The sequence below is a fragment of the Ochlerotatus camptorhynchus genome, unplaced genomic scaffold, assembly GCF_037179485.1.
Source record: "Ochlerotatus camptorhynchus isolate MF236.1 unplaced genomic scaffold, CSIRO-AGI_Acam_v1.1 ptg000261l, whole genome shotgun sequence".
In the NCBI taxonomy this organism is placed as follows: domain Eukaryota; kingdom Metazoa; phylum Arthropoda; class Insecta; order Diptera; family Culicidae; genus Ochlerotatus; species Ochlerotatus camptorhynchus.
In genome coordinates this window covers 170,244-195,832 of record NW_027040751.1, presented here as the reverse complement: position 1 = coordinate 195,832, position 25,589 = coordinate 170,244, and the positions used below count along the sequence as shown (strand labels likewise).

The 25,589-nt window shown below is 40.0% G+C and overlaps 1 protein-coding gene across 4 annotated transcripts; it reads right to left on the bottom strand.

Moving 5' to 3' along the window:
* Positions 1 to 892: 892 nt before the first annotated feature.
* alt (aluminum tubes) lies at positions 893 to 23,912 on the bottom strand. Of its 4 annotated transcripts, none has more exons than XM_065226784.1 (10): positions 23,610 to 23,912; positions 10,149 to 10,707; positions 9,264 to 9,422; positions 8,378 to 9,199; positions 8,244 to 8,319; positions 7,740 to 8,125; positions 7,318 to 7,419; positions 6,713 to 7,225; positions 6,364 to 6,653; positions 893 to 3,214 (listed from the first exon to the last, which is right to left on the bottom strand). In XM_065226784.1, exons 2-9 carry the CDS (start codon positions 10,560 to 10,562, stop codon positions 6,534 to 6,536), a joined length of 2,592 nt encoding a protein of 863 aa, XP_065082856.1. In that variant the 5' UTR covers positions 10,563 to 10,707; positions 23,610 to 23,912; the 3' UTR covers positions 893 to 3,214; positions 6,364 to 6,533. The 4 variants fall into 4 exon arrangements, with proteins under 4 accessions (XP_065082856.1, XP_065082857.1, XP_065082858.1 ...); XM_065226785.1 differs by lacking the exon at positions 23,610 to 23,912 and adding an exon at positions 23,433 to 23,580; XM_065226786.1 differs by lacking the exon at positions 23,610 to 23,912 and adding an exon at positions 23,474 to 23,580.
* Positions 23,913 to 25,589: the final 1,677 nt, after the last annotated feature.

Here is a 25,589-nt window from a genome sequence, read left to right as displayed (position 1 = left end):
CAATGCCCGGTAGGTTAAAATCGGGGGTACGGGGTATTATCATAGACTAGTAGGTTCCGAAGAAACGTGCTCAACTTTTTGGCTCAGCTCTGGTTCTATCTTCGGTCCCAAGCTAATCGATTCACCCCTCGAAACATAGGAAAATCCACGAGCCCCTCATTTTATCTATCAAACTTTCATAGCGAATCAAAACAAACATTGTGTAGTACTAGAATTTTGACTAGAATGGGATACGTTAATCGATTTGCTTGGGACCAATAGGCTAGTCAAGTAGTGGGCCAATTTAAAATCGTTAGTTTCGTATTGATTGTTGGTATTATGCTGTTTCCGATGCACTTTTCACACTGCTCGTGGCCCAGTTTTACCAGAGAAAGTCGTTTCATTACCCGACGGTAGAACTGGTAGCTGACCTGTAACTTAGGCTCGTGTGATTGCTGACAGTCAAACATTTTTTTTTTGCGACATGTCAGATGGCAAATACAACCAATTTGGGACAGGCTCTCTCCTGTAATGGGACACGGTTGGATTGAAACTCATGATGTGAGTTTGTGTGATGTATCCGATACGTTTGTAAACAAGAAGAAGAAGGTATAACTTTTTACACAGTAGTCGAATCGATTTGCGGTCTTCGACAAGGTTGGAGAAGTTCTAAAATTTGGGCTATCGTTCGTTTATAGTTTTTTTTTATTAGGGTAGTTTTCCCAAGAAGGTTACTTACGATGGTCTCAAAAATAAGTGCTTCTTGTGTCATTCAGACAGACACCGGACGGACTTCTGCTGCTGCAGATAACTGAAGTTTAAAAGTTTTTATGCAGACCACGACCACACTGCATCTACTGTGTTCGAGAACATTTCGGATTAATTGAAACCTCAACTTGGTGATGCGATAGAATTATGTATTCGTTTTCTGTTTACCATCTTTTGTCAGAAAAAGAACAATTTCATTCACAAATATTAATTAGCCATTTTGTTTTATTTGTTATTTCTGCCTTTACTGTTTTTTTTTTTAATTCTGCCTGCTATTGATCGCCTATCAATAATCCAAAAAATGGAGTCTATTTTCATTGTCTCTTTTTTTTTCTTCGCGAAAAGCTTGAACTGCTTTAATCTCTCTTTTGATACCTAAACATATTGTTCTTTCTCTTTTTCTTTTGCCCGTATTCATTCTCGCAACGTTTCCTTTATTTTTCTTTGCGCGTTGAACGGTTTTTCTCAGTGTTATTTAGGTTTTTTTCTCTCCTAGAAGATAAAGTATATATGTGTATATCTAGTTTTTTTTGTTTAATTTTATAATTCTATTTTTGCTTTATATATAAAAAATAATATTTCACGTGTCTTTTCAGCAACGCTCTTACTTTCATCGATAGAATTGGATTCCCAGTTGATGGGAAATCCAAACTTCGATACTGGTACAATTTTTGTTCCATTCTGAGTGTGTGTGATACAAGTTAGGTATAATAATAATCATAGTTTTGGAAAATAAATAAGAAACGTGTCAGCGTTGAGCAGGAGCACGCTTCTTTTCGCCTTTTTCAACGTAATCGGACAATTTTAAGCCCAGTAGAGTGTGTGTCTTACAACTTAGGAAGTTAATGGAGTAGGGCTTTAGTAGTACTTCAGATAATTTGTTAATTAACTAATATTCAATCCAATTTTTCTTTTGAGATGGGACATTGCTTGATTGCTTGGATTTGAGAGTTTCGTTGGATTCACGATCCTTTCACTAACAATTGTTATGTTCTGGAAGATACACATCATGGCAGAACCGGGTATTATAAAGGGCCAGTTTGTGTGTGTGTGTGTGTTGTCGGTGCCTTTAAATTGATGTACATGAGGAATATATTTCTTTTAGAAATACACGGCAATGATGGTCTGCATAATGCAATATGTATACCATAATAGAAACCTTTTCGAAACAAGAGACTGTTGACGTTCATTACCCATGCTTTGATAACTTCTTGACAGATCTGTGGAAATGGGTAATAACTTAACCTGGTGTTCTGTGGATTTCAGTAATTTATGATTCATTTCAGGAAATAATTATTCTTAGTAGGGCAAGTTTTGTAATTTTTTAAGGTCCAGTCTGAGCGAGTATTGATTTGATATCCAATTGGAGAAATTCTTACAAAAAACGAATTTATATCTTTACTAAACGGTCCATAAAAGCATAACAGACCCATGAGAATTTTTTGTCAGAAATGAATTATTCATTAGAAGCGATTGTAAACTACCAGCATTTTACACTGTTTTGCATCTTCAGCATGGTAAACGTCCCAGTTTTCCCTATGTAGGTTCGCACAAATCAATCAACTTCAACTCTATATATCATTGCCGTTCAAAGGAGTATATGCGTTTTGCGTTGACTTTCGTTACTATACATCCACAAATTCTGATTTAATGCATTTATTGTAAACAATAGTAAAACTTGCTTCGCTGTACTTTAAACAATAGATACCCAAAAAATAACGTACAACAACAGTGTCCATCTTCCTGGTGACAGCAAAAACAAAAATGCAATTTAGTACAATATTTTACACAATTTGTTATTCGGTCGTTCTCATTCTTAATCTTCATACGGTCCTAAAATTTGTTTCACAATTGTTTTCTCTATCAAATCTTCTCCATCTTCTTTCATTTTTTTTTTGAAGTTTTGCTGCACTTCTAACTCATTAGTAACTTAATACAGTTTTCGAAGGATGCCTTATTTTCCTCCCCGCGGTTTCCATGATCCAGTAACTTCTAAAAGCAAAACGTAAGTGGAGTGTATGTGTGTGTGTGATTCTGTCTGTGGGTATGTTATGTTTGTTCTTCAGGAAACTGCAAGGTCCACGAAAGAAGGAATGGATCGCATGCTCTCGCGGTAGGTACATATGCCGAAAAACGATTGCCAACCAAACACATTTAGACCGGCTTTCAATGTTTGTTTTGCTTTCGAATTTGCGCACACATTTCTATTTAGCATTTTGCATCGGGAAGGGCCGATCTAGAGATATATCCAACGCAAGGACCCACTATGGTGGTGGTGTGTGCGTGGGTGCTTCGAGACGCAACTGAGAGCAAGAGGAAAAGAGGAATTTTGAACATGTATTGGGAATTAGTTCGGGAAGATGGTAGGCAGGACACACATACAGTTTTGAATAGGGGGTCAAAAATACGCTGGTGCTTGCTATTTTTTTTTTGTTTGTTTTGCTTTCAGTCCTCTCGTCTCAGTGGTCTGAAAAGAAGAAAAAGATAAATCAGAAAACAGTAATAGGATGTTGTCATTATTACGCTTAGCATTGAATGTCAGGAAATAGTACAAAATATACCACGGATATCAGTAGACAAATCTAGGTAGCCCCAAGACCCAAACAATTCCTTAATAGATCTGCTAGAACAGTTTGCTTCGCTCTCATTATCGTAACAAACTATTGTTTTTAATCCGCTCCTCGATCGGTGAGATTGTCAATTTTGTCAATTTCCATTAAGTTGAAGTCTGAAGATGCTGCTGCTTTTTGCCATAGCTCAGAGGGTTTGATTTTACATTATGTGAATGGAAAGGTAGTGGAGGTTCCCGATCGCGATCTACCGTTGGTATATGGAAATAAGGGAGAAATTCCCTGCCGTGCTGCGCCTCGACATGCCGAACGAGTGTGAGGTGATTGAGAGGGGGAAGCAGTACTATGGCGAGCACCTCAACGGTGAAGCAGCAGAAAACGAAGGCGGCACGGCAACAGACCTAGGAGCACGCACAGAAGACGACAGGTTACCGGCCCCTGATCAAAAAGTTGATTAGGAGATCGGTCAACTGAAGAAAAACAAAGCAACTGGTGTAGATCAACTACCCAGTGAGCTATTAAAATACGGTGGTGAAGCACTGGCTAGAGCGCTGCACTGGGCAATTGCCAAGATTTGGGAGGAGGAGATATTACCGGAGGATGGAAGGTGTCGTAAGCCCAACCTACAAAAATGGCGACAAGTTCGATTGCTGCAACTACAGCGCGATCACACTGCTGAGCAGGCTTCGAAATAGTACAGCCTCCTCGCGACAGTTGGTTTATACCTGAATTGACTGTTGCTTTGTGTACCTTACTACCGCTTGCTACCGTACGTTCAGATCTGAATTCGAAGTTTATTGGCAACAGCGCACGCACGAACGAATGAAAGCTGTATTAGAACAGTCGCATCTATACCCGCTTTGCTAAAATACGGATTTAACTTGTTAACAAATGTTGTAGCTAGTAACAAAACCTACAAAAGCTCAATACATCATTTTGCGGAATGCTGTTGAAGAAAAAAGTTAGAGGCAAATGAATGTAAATGAATGCACGAAATGAATGCAAATGATTTTCCATGCCTGGCTGTCACGTTGGGGTTTGGAAGAAGTCAGGTTGGTGTCGGGTAGGCTTATATTTTTCGCCGCTGATTAGACCGATGGGCCTCTACGGCCACGAAACCTGGTTTATGCTCGTGGAGGACCTACCGCCCTTGGTGTTGTGACCCGCTGAAAATGGTTCTCGAAAGCGCCCCAAGACGAAGAGGACGACCTGCGGATCCTTCGCAGACTACGAGGCTGGCGAAGTGTGGCCATAGATCGAGTAGAGTGGAGACGACTTCTTCGGACAGCAGAGGCAGCTTTGCAGCAGCTAGCTGGGACCTGCTGGAGTTTGTTAGGATCGTTTTTAGCATTACTTTGCCTTTTCGATCAATCTTTCTACAACAGTTCCGAGTATCCCCGGGGAAGTGGTAAAACCTTTTTTTCAGGGCTATTCTGCGCGGCGTGTGAGGTGAAGTGACAGTGAAGTGATGGTGAAGTGACAATTGTCACCTCGGGTGAGGTGACTCTCCATTTGATTTGCACGGAGAGTCACCTCACCCGAGGTGACAATTGTCACTTCACAAGTGAGAGCGAGTCACCTCACCTCACACGCCGCGCAGAATAGGCCTGTTTAATCAAAATCCCTCATGCGACACATCAAATCATATGAAAATTCAAAGCCATATCCATTGGCAGTCATATTTAGGGTTGTAAGACCTATATTGGCCACATCCGCACATGTTCCGGAAACCCTAGGGGAGGTGGACAGAATCTGTCTTGAATCAAATCTCATGATGCGATATGTTGTCTAACATCCTTAACCGTTATGTGATCGACAGGGTAGGTACCCGGGTACCTTTTCAGATTTCAAGTTAACAAATTATGAAGTTATTTTCACGACAGTAAACCAGAATTCAGTGACATCCGAGGGGGGCGACTCTATCTACGATCCAAAAAAGATTGTGTTTTGCTGTGGCTAGCTGCGCGCACGCTGAGTAGATAGAAAGAAGATTGATGACGATTCTGAAGATTTCCTGCAAAAAATTGATGAGCGATGCAAGTAGATGCGACAAATGAAACAAGATTGTTCGAAGATTGATTCGCTAGTGTGAGATTTGTTGACTATCTAAACTTGAGATTTAGATGTGTCGCCCCCCTCGGTGACATCTTAGAACTCATGGAGCGACAACTTTTCATGAAGAAAGATTTCAAATTACAGCAAGGGGCTTCGAAAGGGGGAGTCGTGAATTTTTTTTACAAAATTGAAATGCTAGCTACTGCGGCCAATTTTGACCGATTCTTAATCTTTTGGCACCATTGGATTCAGAAAGTTATCTTCTTTCTGGACATTAGCATTAATGGTTATCCGGAATAGTCTGGTTCCCGGAAATCCGGATTTCCTGTATAATGATCCAGAACTAAGCATTTTCTAGCCACTTTCGCTAGAATTTCAAAGGATTATTATTATTTAGCTTTATTAAGGAGGCTTTCAGCCTTGGTTCGCCTCCAAAATTTCAAAGGAAATGATATCAGAATTTCCTTCAAAAAACATTTCAGCTTACTTGAGGACCAGTTTAAGGTTTCTCCCCGGAACGGCCATTCCGGCGCAGGTTCCCGTAGGGCCTCTAGTGGCCATAGAAGCGTTTGGGAAGAAACCCCTGCAATATGGGTGTCAAAATTCATGAATTTACTGCAGGAAACTGTTTATCATAATTTTGTGATGATCCGATGGATTGTCCCCGGGACGGCCATTCCGGAGTAGGTACCCTTGTCGAGCTCCTAAAGGTGTTTTTTTTTGTCGATCACATAACGGTTAATTCAATAGAAGCAAGTCTAAACACATAGCTGTGACTTCAATTTATAGTTTATTTAATGAAATCTATTTTTTTTTTAATGTGACTTGCGGTTACTTTTCGCAGTGTAAAAATTTTACTTAGTATTGTTTTTCAATTTTTTTTTAAACAAACCACCCTTTTTCAACTGAATAATGACGCTATACAGTATACAGGTGCGCCCCCTAATTTGGAAGCCCGAGTAGATGGAAAACAAACTCAATGAAAACTTACCTTCATTCCCCGATGATAGCTTAGTGGAATAATCGATCCATTTTTTTTTGCAAATATTCTTCCTTCTCTCAACGGCCTGTCCTTCATCGGCACCAGCCGCAAAACACTGGTGCCCACACCGGGTGTTGTATCATTACTACTAAGATGATGGTTACTACAAACTACTAGTACTACTGCATCGCACCGGCCGTTTTGAGCAGGGTCAATTCTTTCTCCTTCGCTTGCACCACCGATCGCCAGTGGATGTCCTGTTCGATTACTTTCGATTCTAGATTTTTCAGCATGATTTCCTGCAATTACGACACAGATTAGTTCAATCCTTAGGATGGGGGTGGGAAGCAACACTTACAGTATCAGCTATAATTAACTTATATTGATCTACTGTTTTTTGCAGCTGCTCGGTCCTCTGCGCCAGTGCTTGCTGGTCCTCAGCAGCATCTGCCAGCTCGGGGGCACCATTTTTGCTACTGCCCTCGTCGGTCTTTCCGTCGTGGGCGTCATTATGTTCGTTTAAACTACTATTATTGTTAGCACTATTGTTACTACTCCTACTAGTGTTGCTGTTGTTGTAGTTATGGTGCACAACCTCAGTGCTATTATTACTGGTGGCGGTGCTGGAGAGGCGAACGCTTTCCTGCTGCTCTCGAATGCAGGCGACGGTGGATTCGAGCCAACTATGGAAGTTGGTGGCATCCAGTGGCAGTGCCGAGACAATGTCCTGCGGAAGCAGCTTTACCAGCAGGTCCTTGGTTCGGTTTTGCTCCTCTAGGATCACCTTATCGATGTCCACCTTGGGTGCTGGTGGGGCTTCCGGGACGTGATTGGACGTTTGCTGTGCTTTGCTGGCTGCCGCTACAAGTTCCTATAAAAGGGGCATAGGAGAATGTTTGTAGTAACTAATCTACATCAGCTAGCAGGATCTTCTAGGTATGTAGGTTGCTGCTTGAAACTTACAACTTTTCTACTTGAATTCTTGTTAGTGGTGCTTGGTTTGGTGGAGTTGTTTTGAGTAACCCCCAGTGCTTCTACCAACTTCCAGTTCTTCATGCGTAAATCCTGCGGCAGCGAAATTCAACAGGCCAACATAAGAAAGGAAACGCAACATGGGATGAAGCCGGATCCGTTTCCAGCGGTGGTGTTGAGAGGAAACAGGTTGGTGGTGTATTCAAAAGAGGTAAGGTTTGGAATCGGAAACAAAGAGAACAAAAGTCCGCTATAATACTATTGCTTCTGGGTTGTGAGTTGGTGGCTACAACTAAGCGCGATTATTTACAAAGCCAATTGGTAATTGGTTAACTAGCACAATACAATCGACAAAAAGTTGTAAGTATCAAATCCATCACAACTAAAGCTAAAAAAAAAGACTAAGTTCTTACATTGTTCTTCGCCTTCTGTTGCTCGATCTGCTTCTGCAGCTCTTCCTCGCGGGCACGCAGCTCCTTGGCCTGCTGCTCGTGATCGGCTAGCTTGGCTTTGTAGTCGACGAGTTCGGAACGGCACACAGTCAGTTCGGTTTTGCTCGAATCTAAGGCATTCTGGAGATTACGAATTTCCACCTTGCTGCTCTCCTCGGCTTGGGTGTTGGCGGCGGTGGTAGCGACCATTACGGCGGCAGCTTGCTTCTGCTTCACCTGCAGTTCGCCAACCTGAGCCTTCAGCTGTTCCGCCTCGTAGTTCTGCTGCTGGCATGTTTTGACCAGTTCCTCATTCTGACCAGCCGTAACGCGCAGCTGCTTCACTTCATTCTCGTACGTGTTAAGCTCTGGGAAAGAAGATGTTGGTAAATGAGCGTTTTGTTTCCATTTAAATTTTAAACTGCATTGAATTGAAAGATAACTATTCAAACTACAGAAAACGTGAAATATATTATCGAAACTTACCTTGCATGCGTTGCTTAATGATTTCGTCTTTATTGTGTAGCAAAATCTCGTATTCAGTCTTTTTCTTGAGCAGTTCCTGCAAAACATGAAAAAATCGTCAATATGGTGAACACCCAAACAAAAAAGCAACCCACCTCTTCGGTTTGTAGTTTCTCGTTCAGCAATTGCCCCTTGGTCATCAGTTCACGCTGCAGCAGTTGCATGTTTTCGTTTAACTGAGCAATGGTGCCGGCGTTCTCCTGGGCAGCGGCATGCTGCTCGGACATTTGCATGTACTTGGCCTGCAGCTGTTGGTACTGGTGAGAAAGAGTTTGCTTTTCGGCAGCGAACTTCTCCGAAACCAGCTGCATCTGTTGGGTAAGATTTTGCACTTCCAAACGTTTGTTGTTCAGCTCCTCGTTGAAGCTTCTGACGGCCATGCTGCCTTGAGTTTTCTCGTTGTTCAACTCCTGGCGGAGTTCCTTGAGCTTAGCATGCAAGCCGGAAGCGGCCTTCTGCTCTTCAATTAGCTGATTTTCCTTTTCCAGCAGTTGCTTTTTCAGTTTCTGCAGCGGATCGGATGGATCGTTCCACTCGGACGGGTCCTTAGTCAGTGTATCTTGCTGCTTGTTCAGCAGGAAGTCAATCAAAATCTGGATGTCGTTCCGCGGAAGATCTGCCTTGCCGAGAATTCGAACCAACGATTGCACGTTGGCAGCGTCCTGCACTTCGGCGGCCAGCTGCTGTGTGATTAGTTCGTTTTTCTTCTTCTTGTTGGACTTATCCTTGTTGGCTTGAGCGTTTGCTGTTGGCTTGGGTTCGCTTGCAGGGGCAACAACGGCAGTGATCGGAGCTGCAACAGGAACAACGGTAATCTCCTCGACAGCACTGCTCTTCGGCGATGGCTTGGTATGGTCCTTGTTTTTATTCTTGCGTTGTTCCTTGGGTTGTGGTTTGGGTTTGGATTCTTCTTCCTTCTGTTGGAATGAATTCACAATATAGACTAAATTATATTTCATTGATGATAAGATAGAAACGTACATGTTGACGAGCAATCTCGAGGGCGTCCTTGGGGTGACTTTCTTCAAAGTGATTAATCTCCGGGGCTGGCTCCGGCTTGACCAGAACTGGTTCCGATTTGTTCAGTAAAATACCACCCTTATGCTTGTTCTTTTTACCTTGGTTTTGCTTGTCTTTTTTCTACCGATTAAAAAAACGACAGTTTTAATGTCTTGAACATTGCTAGTTTTTAGACCATCTTCACCGCTGTTCTCATTCATATTTATGTAGTAGGGGAAATTGCTCTAATGTTGGCCTATGGATCTAAGATTGGGCCCATAGCTAAAAATCTGCTATTTATCAATTTTATCTAGATGAACGCGTCATTGGGACGGCACTAATGGATATTTTTGGTCGCTATTGAAAATTTAGTCGATTGTTGAATTTATGTATGGGTCCAAATTAGGGACATTTAGGCCGACATTACATGTAAATCATCAAGTGCATGATGATTACTTTTGAACGAAGGGTCTTTAGAAAGTGTGAGCAGTCATGTATTGGGTACAACGAAATACGCTACGAAAGAAGAGGGGTTCTAAAATGATAACAAATAAGCTACGTAATTTATCAATGGTCCCTTACTGTTCAAGTTCATGGGATTCTATCAAAAAGCGGGAATAAGGAAGGTATAATTTTCATAACGAATTATTCGAAAGGAGGTCCCTTTAAAGCAAACTCGCCATACCATGGCCACATGACGGTGTTTTTATTTTCAGTACCCGTTTAGCAGCCGGGAATCGTAGTCTTGTAGAAACAGGAATGAGAACCAGTATCTAGGTAAATAAATTATGAAGTCCTTTTATCCTACTTGGGATTAACAGTTTTGCTATACATATCTCTCTCAAGGTGCCAAACTCATCTTCTTACCTTGTTGTGGGTATCAGTCAGAGCGAATGCTTCCGTTTCGGCGAATTCCACACTGGCGTTCACCTTCTTCTTGGCGTACGTCAGTGGGTTGATTTCCTCCTCCATCTGGCTTTCGGACGAGTTGGAATCGCTTTCCACTTCACCCGAATCCAGATCGGAATCCTTAACGGCAACGGAAGCCTTCTGCTTCTGAGGTTGCGGCTTCTTGTTCACCTTTTTACCCTTCTTGTTGGCATTGTCCTTAGTAGGTTTAGAGGTCCCGGCGACACCAAGGATCTTCTCACGCATCTCGCGTTTCTCCTTTAGTTCCTCTTCGAATGATTTGCCCGACAGGGGCTTGAGCAGGAAGAAGTGAAGTCCTAGCAGCGAAACCAGGGTCCCAACGAGGATTACGACAAAGATAAACAGATCCATATTTGCATGGTTCGTTTCACGGACAACGGGGCAAGAAACACGACGGTTCCAACGGGAGAAAAGGGGATACAACTACAGTGTTTTCTGGACGAGCACAAACACGAACCGGCTCAAGCACTTTGAGCACGTTAGTCGACGATAGTCACTGGAATGGAACAGAGAGGAGAAAGAAATTGAAGGTAATTAAATTGGATTTTTGGTTACACCATTGAGTGAGCATCACATGGATGAGAAAAATAGCAAAATTAATATTTCGCATCAAATGGGAAAGTATCAGTTTTTTTCCGGCCACACGTAATCGTTAAATCAACGATTCTCTTGTATAGTTGAGTGAATCGTAAAAAAAACCAGTCGAAACCATTGAAGCGATATGGGTACGTTTATGACAATATAATTTGTTCATCAGTTTAATTGGTATATTACATAATTTAATGATTATTTTCGACCAGAATAAACTCATTCACCGGTTTCGGGTGCGCGTGTGTCTGAGTGCCCTATCTAAATTCATGACGTATTCATAGAGCAAGCAAGCAGCATCCGGTGGTTCTCTCCAGGCTATTCTTATCATTGTGCGCGAAAATGTGCCACACGCGGAATACACAAATTAAATGAAATTTCAAATACACGACAATGGTCTATCTTGTGCCAGACACGTTTTCTTGATACATTTGAGCTTGTAAATATAATTCAATGAAGCACCAGTCCAGGAGTTGTAGACACAGCTGTCTTGAGGCGATTAAAAGTGACTTGACTAAACCATTTTAATTAGGTTTTGCACCGTCGGGGTTAACCTCAATCTGATGACAGTTCAGTGGTACTGTTTACGTGGACTTAGTCGATTTTTTCTTGGGTAGATTTTCTGGATCATTTTTCAGATTGCAGTGAGCTGTAAACCACACTTTTGCAATGTCCACGAGCAACATCCTTTCACCACGCATTTCCTCAACAATTTTCAAGTTAAAATTCGGAAATTTTAAAATATATTTTTTTCGAAAAAACGACTAAGTGCTTGTAAACAGTACCACTGAACTGTCAAAAAGGTTCAGCCGTTTAACACTGAGTTCATTTGTGACGTCACGCTGCAGAACCTAATTGATGTTACAGCTAAGGCATTCAGTTCAGCAGACCAGCATCACGCCGACAAGCATAGAATGTGATCGAAACCAAGTTCGTTCAATGAGCGCATGAGCGTATGCGTAGTAATGTAAATCCCGTTGTTCAATCATCCAATGAAGTCCTCAATTAATCTAGCAGACTTCTCTCGCTGTTCTCGCTACTGTAACTTTTTTTTTGTTTCGCTGTTCTTCCATTTCCACCACGCTGCTTTTCGCATATCGATCATTTGAGTAATGTTAATTTATATTACCGGCCGTATACCGTTCGTTCAGCAATGTGTTCTATCTCTCTCCTTCGCCTTTTGCTTTGTTACGTCCCTACATCTACATTCACGGAGAAGATAGGTTGACTTTCTCAAATAGAGCCTGCTAGAAGAGCTCGGAGCGAGTTAAGCCGCATACGCACCATAGAGTCCGGAATCGGCGTGGATTGAAGCAGTATGTTCCACATCTATCTCATACACACTGGAGAAAAAGCTTAATGAATAACGCTTAGGCTGTTCTTGTTTCTTTTGCATTTTTTCTCACTTCAATTGTATTGATACATTATTTAACAGAGACATAATAATCCTTTCCTTTCTGTGGTAGTACAGGTGATACGCAACTTTGTTTCGATCCATCTTACGATCAATCCAGCTTTAAACAGTCAGGCTCTACTGTTTAAAAAAAAAGTAAGAGGTTGTATCCAAGAAACGACCGTAGATTCGACGTAGGATTACGTGCTCGGTATCAATATTCGGCGACTGTATTAGGGAAACCACTTTTTCCCGTCACGGAAACGCCTCGTTTTCTGATGACAAAATTATGCGTTTCGTGCACAAAACTCACGGATTTTTTGGTTAATTCAATAGAGCATGAGCATGATTGACCGCCCACGGTTGCTACTCTGTTATTGCCAGATCAGTTGTACTTACACAGAGAACCAATAGACGATGCTTGGGACTAGCAATCACCCTCAATGTGTAAACACTGGTGATCTCAAACTAGGCAATACCAGCGCCGGCCGCGCCCGAACGCAGGTCAAGAAAGGAATGGGTAGGAATGTGTTGACGTGACACTCACTTTGATGGAAGCCGAGAAATCCTCTGCACTTCCACGAGGCGGAATTTTTGGTTTTTTCAATAGATAATAAAAAAGCGAAAATTGATTGGAGGAATTTCTTGCTAGTATTTTCCATTCCTTTGATATTCGCGATCCATCATATAAATTCGAGATTTTTTGTTGCATTTTCTAGCGTCCTAGAGAACACCTTACCTCAATTTGAAGTGTTTCTGATTAATTGAAAAGGTCATGTGGTATTCGGTCGAGAATTTGTATATACCACTTCAATACTGTTACGCATTTGACCACCACGTTTGGTTGGTATAAAAATTTCTACGAATCTGCAAAAATGAACACTTTATCAATTTTCAATAGTTCACTATTAAACATTATACAAATCAAAATTAACACCGATTGCCCGGCAAGATGACAGATAACCTTAGTTTCATCTACCCACTTGCAAATAGTAGGTGTCGCCACACAACGTAAACAAAGGGATTGTTCTTCACCGCCGCAACGGTGCCGCAAAATTTGTGTTTCACCATGTGTGGATGTCAAACAACAGGCAAGAATGCCATATGAAAAGAGCGAATTTTCGTGGAGAAATCAAATAAATCCATACAAATTGAACCGATTGATTGCGTTTCATCTTATCAAAATACTTTGGTTTCTTCAGTTCTATTTTGCTTTTGAATTAGAATAGCCTTCAGATTATTGCTTTGAACATAGTTGTGCGATGAAGGTTTCTCATGGGTCGAATGAATCAAACATGTTTTCTTTCCCGTGTTTCTCTTATGAGGTAAGTAAAGTAAACGGTTTGAGAGGCTGAAATTGGCCTTCGATAGACGTACAAAGTATACCTTTGTATTATCGTTGTACTCTTTTAAGCTAGTAACTCAAATTGTACGTTATGCAGTAATAGAAATTTGTCAGATTAGCGGGGGGATATTGTAGTAAGAGCGCTCTTACTTGCTGAAAACCCATTCTTTCTTTGATCATCAACTTTTTTTTTCAGTTTTGTGATGACAGTCGTCCATACTTTTACTAGAGTACTTTAGTCGAAATCACCGAAAGTATTCTCGTTCAATTCTCATTTATTTCGATGACAATCACATATTTCCGATTTACAAATCATATGTTTAAGCTTTTGGTTCTGTTCTGCTCAAAGACATACGAGACTACATAAAAAATCATAAACTGATTATGAATTGTGCATACGACTGAAAATTAAAAGGACTTTACATCACTGGACGTCCTATGTCGCTAATGTTAATTTTAACGACGGACTCACGTACCACACGCGCGTTCCGGTTTGGTGGGCGCGACAATAAGATGAATTTTAACTTGCATTTAATTTACTATACATCATTTCCGCACTCGCCCTATTCAGATAACACTTCTGAAAACTTGTGAGTTTGACAGAACCACCAGAACCAAATTATCGGGGTACACTGGAAATATACTGGAGTTGTCAAGTTGCCCACAGGTTGCCGGTATTGTCAGAACCTGACCACTTTTCGTAACTCGGTCGTTTTTGGTTGCCTGGAGTCGAGTAACATAGAATAACTTTATATATGAAAAAATATTTGTGAGAATCATTGAGTTCTATTTTTTTGTGATGAACTAGCTCAGAAGTGGATAAAAATCAAACTAATTTTGCTTCTGCTTTCTCCCATGCCCGAGATTCCCTTATCTCTTCCATGCGTTCTTGCTTCACCATCGCAAGCCACTTGTCCTTCTGCTTTTCGACCTTTATCCGGTCCGAGGGGGCGACAGATCTAAATCTCAATTCTAGATGCTCAAAAAATCTCACACTAGCGAATCTTCGAAAAAATCTTCTTTCATTTCTCGCATCTACTTGCATCGGCATCATCTTTTTGCAAGAAATCTTCAAAATCGTGATAAATCTTCTTTCTATCTACTCAGCGTACGCGCAGCTAGCCACAGCAAACACAATATTTCCTGCATCGTAGATAGAGTCGTCCCCCTTGATCCGGTCCTTTTCAGTCTACTATTCCAAAAATGTAGTAGTAGTTCGTCGGTGGTAGAAGCATAGAGGTAACTCTAAGACCAGCAGGTCACGAAGAAACGTGCTCAACTTTTTGGCTCAGCTCTGGTACTATCTTCGGTCCCAAGCTAATCGATTCACCCCTCGAAACATAGGAAAATCCACTAACCCCTCATTTTATCTGTCAAACTTTCATAGAGAATCAAAACAAACATAGTGTATTACTAGAATTTTGACTAGAATGGAGTAAGTTAATCGATTTGCTTGGGACCAATAGGCTAGTCAAGTAGTGAGCCAATTTAAAATCGTTAGTTTCCACCGGTTGGTAGAAGTACGCATCATTTTGATTGTTAAATACAGGTGGCTCCTGCTTCTGTGCATTCTTCCTTCCCACTGTTTTCCTCGACCAGGATCGTTACATTTTCCTAAATCACCTCTACTACCACTTCTTCTATTTCCTTGTTTCCAGCCACTACTCCAACCGATGTATCTGTTCTTTGTCCTGCTTTTTATTTTTCTTCTTATTGTTGCTTTACTAACAGCTTCTGTGCCTTCGGCTTAGGCAGGAGTTAATCCGATGCATAAGAAGCATTTATTTTTAATCCCGTCATCAAATAAAGGGCGAACACGAAATTATTGCGACACATTCAACAGGGCATAACTTTTTTACCATTGGGTAAAAATCAACCAAATTTTGCACACTTTCTCATTGATGTGTATTGTGTACATGCTGTCAAACTCGAAGTCGTGTTTTTCGATTCAACGAAAATGGAGGTGAACCAACGCAAGTTGAGAGAACAAATTCTTTCCAAACACCTGGAATTTCCTGACCTGTCGCACCGGCAGTTGGGAAAAATGTTGAACATTCACCATTCAACCGTCTCCAAAGTGTTGAAGCGGTTCCAGGAGCGGTTGACGTTGGACCACGGCAAAGGAGCTGGAAGAAAACCGGGACCGGAGAACAAAAAGACGGAGGGAAAGGTGAAGCGGATGATTAAAGCAAATCCCAACGTCTCAAGCCGTGATTTGGCTAAAAAGATCGGCATGTCGCAGAGCTACGTCCAGAATGCAAAGAAGAGAGCTGGACTACATACATACAAGGTACAGAACTTCCCAAACCGCGATAAGCGGCAACAATCGACGACTAAAACTCGGGCACGGAAGCTCTACGAGAAGATGCTAACAAAATATGGCTGCTGTGTGATGGACGACGAAACGTATATAAAAGCCGATTTTAAGCAAATTCCGGGGTTGGAGTTTTTCACCGGCAAGAGCAAGTTCGATGTGGACGACAAATTTAAGAAGAAGAAAATGTCGAAGTTCGCCTCTAAATATCTCATTTGGCAGGCCATCTGCTCTTGCGGACTGAGGAGTGAGCCTTTCGTGACAAAGGGCACAGTAAATGGCGAGATCTACAAATCTGAGTGCCTCGAGAAGCGCCTTTTGCCGTTCTTGCAGCAGCACGACGAAGCTCCGCTATTTTGGCCAGATTTGGCATCATGCCACTATTCTAAAAGTGTCCTGGAGTGGTATGAGGCCAATTCTGTCCATTTTGTTCCAAAGGACATGAATCCGCCAAACTGTCCGGAGCTGCGCCCGGTGGAGCAGTGCTATGCAATAATGAAGCGGAAACTTCGGAAGAGCAAGAAGACAGTCAAAGACGAGAAGGACATGTTAAGAAAATGAAAAAAAAAAAACTGAGAAACTGGTACCGGATGACACTGTAAAGACTTTGATGGAGGGCATCAAGCGAAAATGCGTTCAATTTTACACTCAAGGCTCCATCGATTAACTTTTCTTTTGATTTTTGAAGTAAATATATGTATAAAACTACCCTAAAATTTTGGTTTGATTCTAAACATTATAAGAAAATTGGCATGACATTTTCGGTGTCGCAATAATTTCGTGTTCGCCCTTTATATTCCCCTTCCGATTGAGGAAATGAAACGAGAAGGGAATTTCCATGTTCCTTTCCATATTTACCTCTCCCGAATGTCATACTTTAACTTTCGCATATTTTCCCAGCACCAATGCTAGATCGCAATCCAGGACCTCGGTGCCTCCCGTAGAAGACATACACACTCAGAAATTATTGTCACGTTTTGACTTTCATTTTAAAGCCTATTTTACTCCAAAATAATTTCAAAACACGTTCAATCCAATTCAAAGGGAACAAATCTTGTCATTGTAGTGGAGTTGGTCATGACGAGAGGAGCAACACAATAGTTGGGTAAAGAAGAATTGCATTATAACACACCATCGACTGAAAATGCTCTCGCAAACGTGGGGCTTTAGGTAGTGATGAAACGTCGCTAGAACTATTCCACAGCCGCAGTCAGTTATGAGTAGAAGGGGGACGCACATCTTTTGCCTGTAGACTTGAAGACATACTTTCTGTCTCCGCGTACATCGTACGGGTAAGGCAAAAGATGTGCGTCTGACTTTAAAAACTGTCGCATTAATGGCCCTTCGCCCTTTTTCAACTTCTATTCAATTTTCATACTGCCGTACTCTAACGGAACTATCCACCTACCCTCTTCTAAAGATCATTCTCTAGCTAATAAATTATCACACAAAAGCATTTCCAATCAACCCTTGTAATCGGTAGTTCAACGTTCCATCGATTTTTTAATCCATCACGAGAAATTCTTCAACTCAGGTTGAACGATTCTTCGATAAGGTTTAACAGTTTCCGACTGGTTGAATTGGATTGCATAATAGACCCTTTGATTTTTTTAAATGATGAACGAAGTGCTCGAAAACTTGAAGGTTGTCATTTTCTAAAGAGTTATAAAATGGTTTGGAATTGATAAATACATAGGGGAATTTACGTATTCTCAGCAACCTAAGCAGCGACCTTCTTTCTATAGCCTTTATCTCTAAGGAACGCACACATATGCAGTATTGGTTTGTTTACAATCTATTGCTGCCAGCTGCTCTAACAATTTCAGTCGAAAGAATTGTCAAAAACTGTTTTGAAACGCTTTTACAAAGCTCCAATCTTCTCTAGTGAGAGCGAGTATTGTCGGCAACCAGTTTTTTTCGGCAACCGTTCCATTTGAACTGCATGTAAATCTGCTGTTCTATTATCGGCAACTCGAAATCAGCTACAATTTGTAGTGCGTGTGTTTCATTTCAAGAAAACCTTGCTAGATTGCTTTTTCTCAGTGGTAAAAATATAGTCAAATTGAAGCTGAAAGCATAAAGAATCGTTTGCATGCATTCAGCGAAGTGTTTTCGTAAGAAAATCCAGTGAAAATAGTGTTTCAATTTGGGTTGCCGAAAATAGTCTGTCATGCCGAAGCCGTCATTTCCCCTAGTTCCATAAAAGTAAACGTAGTGTTTTATCAATAGTAAACAAAAATAAAAGTGAAAATTACTAATGTCATCATCTTTTCTGGGGAATGTTATAGAATCAAGTAGTTTATTACATTGATTGGACTTGCAGTACTTCAACATCAACACTGGTTATATAAAGCTAAATAAAGTGTCGTGATACAACGAACTAACGGAGTGTACACGAGCTAATATGATATTTGAAGACATATCAGTTAACACATTTCGGCTAGTGTTATACCAAACAGGTACAAGCTGTACAGAATATGTTGTAACAATTGGAAAATCAAATAGGCCTTCGGCTATTAATTAAACAGCTCAACAAGAATGTTTCGCTATTAACGGCGCCGGTGGTGTAGTGGTAAGCGTGATTACCTCTCACCCCAGCAGGCCTGAGTTCAATCCCAGTCCCAGTTACTTCGGAAGGGAAGTAAAGCCGTTGGTCCCCGGTTCATGAGTTGATGGGTCGATAGGTAGGGTCCAGGTGTGGGAGCTGCCTTCCTGGCACGTCGGTAGCATTGGTGCTCAGCACGGAAAACAAGATCGACGAAAAAAAAAAAAAAAAAAAAAGAATGTTTCGCTAGGATCAAATCATGTGTCTTTAGTAAATTTGGGGTCGTTCAATTTGCATCTGTAACACCAATTGTTATCCCTAAATGTGGGTAGATATGTAGCCTCTAAGTGATGCATTACGGTTTAGGATCTACCTGGGAGGGAGACACAGATAGCACCAGGCTCGGCTCCAGGGGCAGGCCTGGTGGCCATGTTTTTGATGCTATCATCTGCTCCGTCCCTTTCCACCATGGATACGTCAGGTGGGCCGTATTTAAATAAGGCCCGTGATGTTGCCTACTGTCAAACGTATAGGATTGATATGGGGTTGCCAGCATCCTGGATAGCACGTGCATTTCTCGCGTCACTTTTCAAATAGACCAATGTAACATATCCACCATTTTGAGAAAATCGAAGTTGAAGTTCGACAGATTATTATTTAAACTGTTTAGAAACAATACATTTTGCAATACTATTTTTAATGGAGTCAGTGAATAATAACGTTGAAAATTCAGTAGAAACGATAAAATCACAATTTAACTTTGAATTTCATGCTACAACATAGAAAAAACCACATAGGACGTTTTGACAAGTCGCATTGTACATCGGACATGTTACATTAGACGATTTTTCTCACTGACATAATCAATAAATGTTACATTGGACGTTTTGATCTATCATGTACCCATCATTTCAAATAAATGAAAGTATGGATGGATGTTTTTGTATCACATACAATGATAGAAGAGCAATAGTTTGTATCGCTTAACTCGATTTGTTTACATTTGTTACATTGGTCTATTTGAAAAGTGACGCGAGATTTTATAGCTTTTCTTCATGTCATGGAAATTTGAGCTATTGAAATCAAATCAAAATAGGCGTATCAATATTGCCTGTTTTACTTTGAGCGTTGTTGTTTGACGTTGTTCAGTGTGCTATGCACGAAACGAAAATCAATTATTTTATCCATGTGTTTCACTTATACATTTTTGCCAAAACAGGGTGTCTACACACTTAAATTTTTTCGCCGAGATTCCAACAGCCGAGTAGTTCTGCAATTTATTTTGCTGAGATTCAGTTAAACAATTGCCGAGACTCAGCTAACAAATAACATGTTGCTATCATGTTGATATCAGCTAACAAACAGATATTTTGCAGAGATATCAGCAAAAGTAAATGCCGAGGTAATCGACTGTTGGAGATTTTACCGAGCTAGATTAGGTGTGTACTCAATCCAAGGAATCAAATTCCCTGAGTTTTTCAGGTTTTTCCAGGTCGGATGAACAAAATTCCAGGTGCATACAAATTATACACATTTTTTTTCTATTTATCCATCTGGAATCCCTTTTATGTACTTATTGATTTATATTATTTTCGATTGTTCAAACTTGGGCGTTGTTACTTATAAGTCGACACAGCAAAAAAGTTATTGAATATTACAGCATAATAGATGCACATACACACTTAGTTTTTTCTACCGAGCTCGGCTGTGCAAATCTCGGCAAAAAAAGTTTCACTGCGATCTCAGCAAACATTTCATTTGTTTGCTGAGATTCAGCTAAGCATTATCCGAGACTCAGCAATCAAACGTCACTTTTGCTGAGATCTCAGTGAAACTTTTTTTGCCGAGATTTGCACAGCCGAGCTCGGTAGAAAAAAACTGAGTGTTTAGGTTGTTTAATATTAATTTGTACAATTTATGTTTAGTAAATGCACCAATAGTGCACAGCAAAAAAATAATTTTGATATCACGTCAAAGTGGATGCACTACAATCATGTCGAAAATATGGTGTAATATTACTTGCTAAAAAGGACAAAATTTTCATTAATACAATGCATGAACTGACATTACGCTGATTTTACTGCATTTGTTTATTTATGTGGTCATAAAAATTACATGAAATTTTCGACATGATTGTAGTGCATCCACTTTGATGTGATATCAAAATTATTTTTTTGCTGTGTGGAGGTACGATAGTGCAATGTACTTCGATGGCGGCTTAGGGAGGCTCTATAAGCCATCATAGGAACACATTGCACTAAAGTACCTCCACTATTGGTGCATTTATCCTACATATAATTTGCGAAAAGAAATTATATCCATGGGTGCAATATTGTATTTGGTTTTAGCAATCACATTAGTTATTCATACAGTAGCATGTATTACGTCGATCAATATTACATTCTTTTTTGGCATGTGTGTAGTATTTTTTTAATTCAAGAATATAAATACAAGTAAGAAACTTGTGTTTTGGAAACCCCATATATACTATTTCGATAAAACGATATATCAAAATTTGATAACAATATGCTTTCAAAAACAATATATCATTTTGATAATATGTTTGAGTCCAACTCTGTTTGGAAGATCGAGACAGAATAAATCATGGTTTCACATCTCTAAAATCTCTTATTAGTTCCTCAGTCAACAAAATTTTCTCTGAGATACATGTGTTTTTATTGTTATTGATTCGATCAATTTAGAGAAAGTGGTAACAAATAGAAAACAAAATTATTCAAAATTGTAACGAATTATTTTTTTCCGCCAGCACATTCGTTTCTTTTTGTCCATCTTCAAGTATTTTTCGCCAGATGCTTGTCCAGTTCAGTGCCCTTAAGAAACGTTTCGAGAAACTGAACGAAAGACTTCTTTTGAATTACGAATGAAGTGATAATTGGAGAATTCCCTGAATATTCTAGGTTTTTCCAGAAAAAATAAAATTCCCTGTAAATTCCCGGTTTTTTTCAGGTAGTAGACACCCTGCAAAACATCAGCCTTATACATTCCATAAGACAAACCACACAGGTCCTATAATAATGCAAAAAAGGTATGTGGGACCGCTTATACATTTCATTTGACGCATGATCTTCATTAATTTTTTGCAAGGCGTCTGCTTATTAGTTGACTTATACATTTTATGAATATGAAATTTGCCAAAAGGTATAAGGAGATTTCTATCCGTGTGAGAAAATGTACTTTTCGGTTTTGTATTTTATCATGCCACCAAAGAGTTTGACAAAAACCTTGGTTAATGGTATGTTTCAATATGGATTTAAGTATAAATATGGTATATTCAATGAATTAATCTAAAAAACGGTGTCCTATTTGAATAAGATAGCTAGAAATGACAGTTTGTCAGAAATTACTTATCGCAAGATTTCAATACCGCCTTCTGTATTCTTGTTCAATTGTAAGAAAAGCATCGTCAAACTGCTTGGCTCCCAATGACAGTTCCTGACAGCTTGTGTCTGGCTCCTTTTGACGTTTATATGTTTCGAGTCTGGGTCTCCCTCCTAGGAATCTACCATCGAACTCTTATCCAACCTTCTTCAAACTAGTGTACCTAACAGATTTTTGCAGTAATCAAAGGAACACGTCTTAGATCTTGTTACGTTTGAGTCTTTGTTAATAGTGACAAGATTCGGGTCGCATCCACCTAAGATGATCTTGATACAAGATTAAAGTCTATGGTCAAAAAAATTGTATGAATGATTGTCCACGCACGATGGGAAGATGTTTAAATTGATCAATTTAGATGGTCAAGTTTTGAACCCACCACAGCATGCTTTTGGCGCTACTGTATAAGGATGATCACATGTAAAATACTGTGATAGCCACAGCACAGTTCTGTCAAAACCTCAGCATTTTTATTGATCCATTCTCTGCAATCGGGAGAATCGGGACTCTATTTTTTTTTTATAAACAAGGAAAAATCATTGCTCCTTGGGCAAGAGCAACGACATCTTATGTAAATCCAGTATACTTCCCTTTTTAGTATGGTTGTTTCATTCGTTAATATAAGCTGAGAAAAACGCCGTTGAAGATTTTGTTTTCCTCTATGGTTCCTTATGGATGGGTCGACAACATAATTTTGGTATTTTTCGTAACATTTTCTTAACAAAGTAGGAAACTTTTCGTGTACATGTAAAGTGATGGTACTTGACAATCGATTCCAATGTATAACTCATTTTCGACAAAAATGCTAATGGGACTGTTATGCCGCACAGGGCAGTATAGCCTCGGTACAAGTTATATAAATTGCACAAATACCAGAGTGATTCATGTGCGATGAAACAAAATGCACCAAATACCTGTACTGTACAGGTTGTACATTATTTAATGGCGATGAATGTGTTATTTTTAAAATTCAAAGTTTGATATAATGAGGTTTTATATATTTGATAAATTTACGTTTTAAGTAACTATAATTAGACAACTAAGTAAATCTATGAAAAACACCTGTTTTTCCACACTTGAGTTTCAAAGTTCCGAACTCCACCAGTGTGCAAGTGGTGATCATCACTGACATCAATGCGACTGAACTCGCGAACATTAAGGGAAAAAAAAATCTGATGACGACGACGGTTCTCTTCTCTGCTTTTCCCGATTCCACTATCCACTCCACATACATTTTCGATGTTCGAGCTGCGACGACGACTATCATGATGACTGACTGTATACGACGAGGAGAGTTCATTCGCTTCTCCCTATGTCCTTTCCGCCACCTCACCCTTCGGTTGGCAACTAGTAAGATCATTGCGAACGTTGCTTGATAGGATTAGACACTGAATCGGGGATTTTCCGGTTCGAAACTTACGAGCCATTGATAATACATGTATTTTCCTGCCATTCTCGATTGCGGCGGATTTTCATTTAGTATCTTCGCATCACAGTGGAACGAGAAAGGCGAATATTCGTACACGGCCGCCATCATGCTTCACGGTACGGACTTGCTGTCTCTCTCTCCGGGATAGGCGAAAGAATTTTACCATCCGTCGTCATCAGAAAATGCTGCACATCCAGCTCTCGAAACTCACCAACTTCCATGAATCAACCATAGCACTACAGTCAAACTCACTCGCTTAAATGATCTATTATTCCAATTATTGAGACTGGTCAGCTAGCTTCCATTAATCACTGTGTCGCATGAAGCGAAAATTTAAAACTAAATGGAAAAAATGCTCGCACAGACCGAAAGGGAACCAGGCACTTACATTTTCTTCTTTTTTCTTTCCCTCTGCTCGCCTTCGGGTACGGTTACTGGGCACCGATGAAGATGGCTAAAACTGGATCAAGCTTTACCGTACTCTGGCTGCAATCCTGAACTAGTTGGATTAGCTCTTCCACGTCCTTAAAACCACCGGCTACACGTAATATTTCAACTTGTTCTCCACCGTGGAAGCTAGGATTAATGAACACACAAAAAAAACGTCGGGAACGGATGCGACGATCGAACAGCTAGTGACAAAATTACACTCTTCTTCGCACACGTAAATTGACCACGTAGGAGCGCAAACACATCCACACAATCAACTACCAGCAGAAGAGAACGCACGAGAGAAGATGCGAGACTTCGGCCGTGAACACTGTTCACACATTCACATGCACATTTTTCGTTGATGGATTCTGCAAAATGACTTGCGCCATCTCTTTTGCGCCAACAGCAGTTCCGAATAGCGATCTCGCTTCAAATCAGTTTTGACGCTAGCCTGCGATGCAAAATGGGATTAGTGTATTTTACCGACTCGGATGGAACAACATGCATGCTATTTCTAAACTACCCAAATTTGAGTAGAATCTACTCATACACCGAAAATAGTTTTCATGCAGCTTCCATTGGAAACGCACATCCGTATTAAAATAGCTATAATAATAATTATAACAATAGTTATATATGGTTATTTTGCTTAACGACGTGTTCTGGGTATAATCCAAACCATTTGTAGAATGGTTCAATGATTTCAATCATCGTTTATGATAACTTTTATTATAGTACGTTCAGACTACAGAGTTATAACACAAACGAAGTGACAGACGACTAACTGGCGAAGAAATCCATTTAAATAATGTGGTTCACTGTAATAGAATTTTCTTGGAAGCTTGTGCCATAATCCACCAGATGGGTTAGTTTTTTTGTTTTGATTTGAACAAAGTTGATTTTGTGTACAATGATTCTTTGACAGTGTGCAAAGAGTGCGTATCATTTTGTAATTTTTTTATGCATTTCAGTTTTGAGTAGAGTGAAAGAGATAGAACCAAAACATTCTAGTACATTTGGTGAAAATGCTAGTTCAATCTAGTAGTAGTGTTGCCATGTGGTACAATCCAGTAGTAGTGGTGTTGCCATGTGGTACACTGAAAAATTGCAATAGCAGGTTACCCTAATAAAAATTGTATGGTTAATTTGCTTAACGACGTGTTCTGGGTATCATCCCAACCATTTGTGGAATAGTTCAATGATTTAGGTTATCGTTCGTTTATGGTTATTTTTTATTAGGGTAGTCACCAAAGTTTTCGAGCCGCTCCGTCTGTCACTTCGTTTGTGGTTATAACATGTTATAGCGCTATCTTGATGGTGGTTTCTGTGTTGCAATTAGTTGACAACCGTTATAACATGTTATAACTCTCCAGTCTGAACAGCGTTTTATAGTACGTTCAGACTACAGAGTTATAACATGTTATAGCGCTACACAGAAAAAAAAGTTGTTGAATATTACATCCAAACTGCTGCAACCACGTCAATCCATCGGTTGTATAATATAACGGTGTACGATGTAGATCGATTTTGCGAACAAAATTACATCCATTGATGTAATATTGTATCTGCTTTTTGCTATTACATCATTATTTCATACATCAGCTTGAATTACATTGATCGATATTACATTTTTTTTTGCTGTGTATCTTGATGGTCGTTTCTGTGTTGCAATTATTTGACAACCGTTATAACATGTTATAACTCTCCAGTCTGGACAGCGCTTTATAGTACGTTCAGACTACAGAGTTATAACATGTTATAGCGCTATCTTGATGGTGGTTTCTGTGTTGCAATTATTTGAAAACCGTTATAACATGTTATAACCAACAATCAATACGAAACTAACGATTTTAAATTGGCTCACCACTTTAGTAGCCTATTGGTCCCAAGCAAACGATTAACGTACCCTATTCTAGTTGAAATTCTATTACTACAC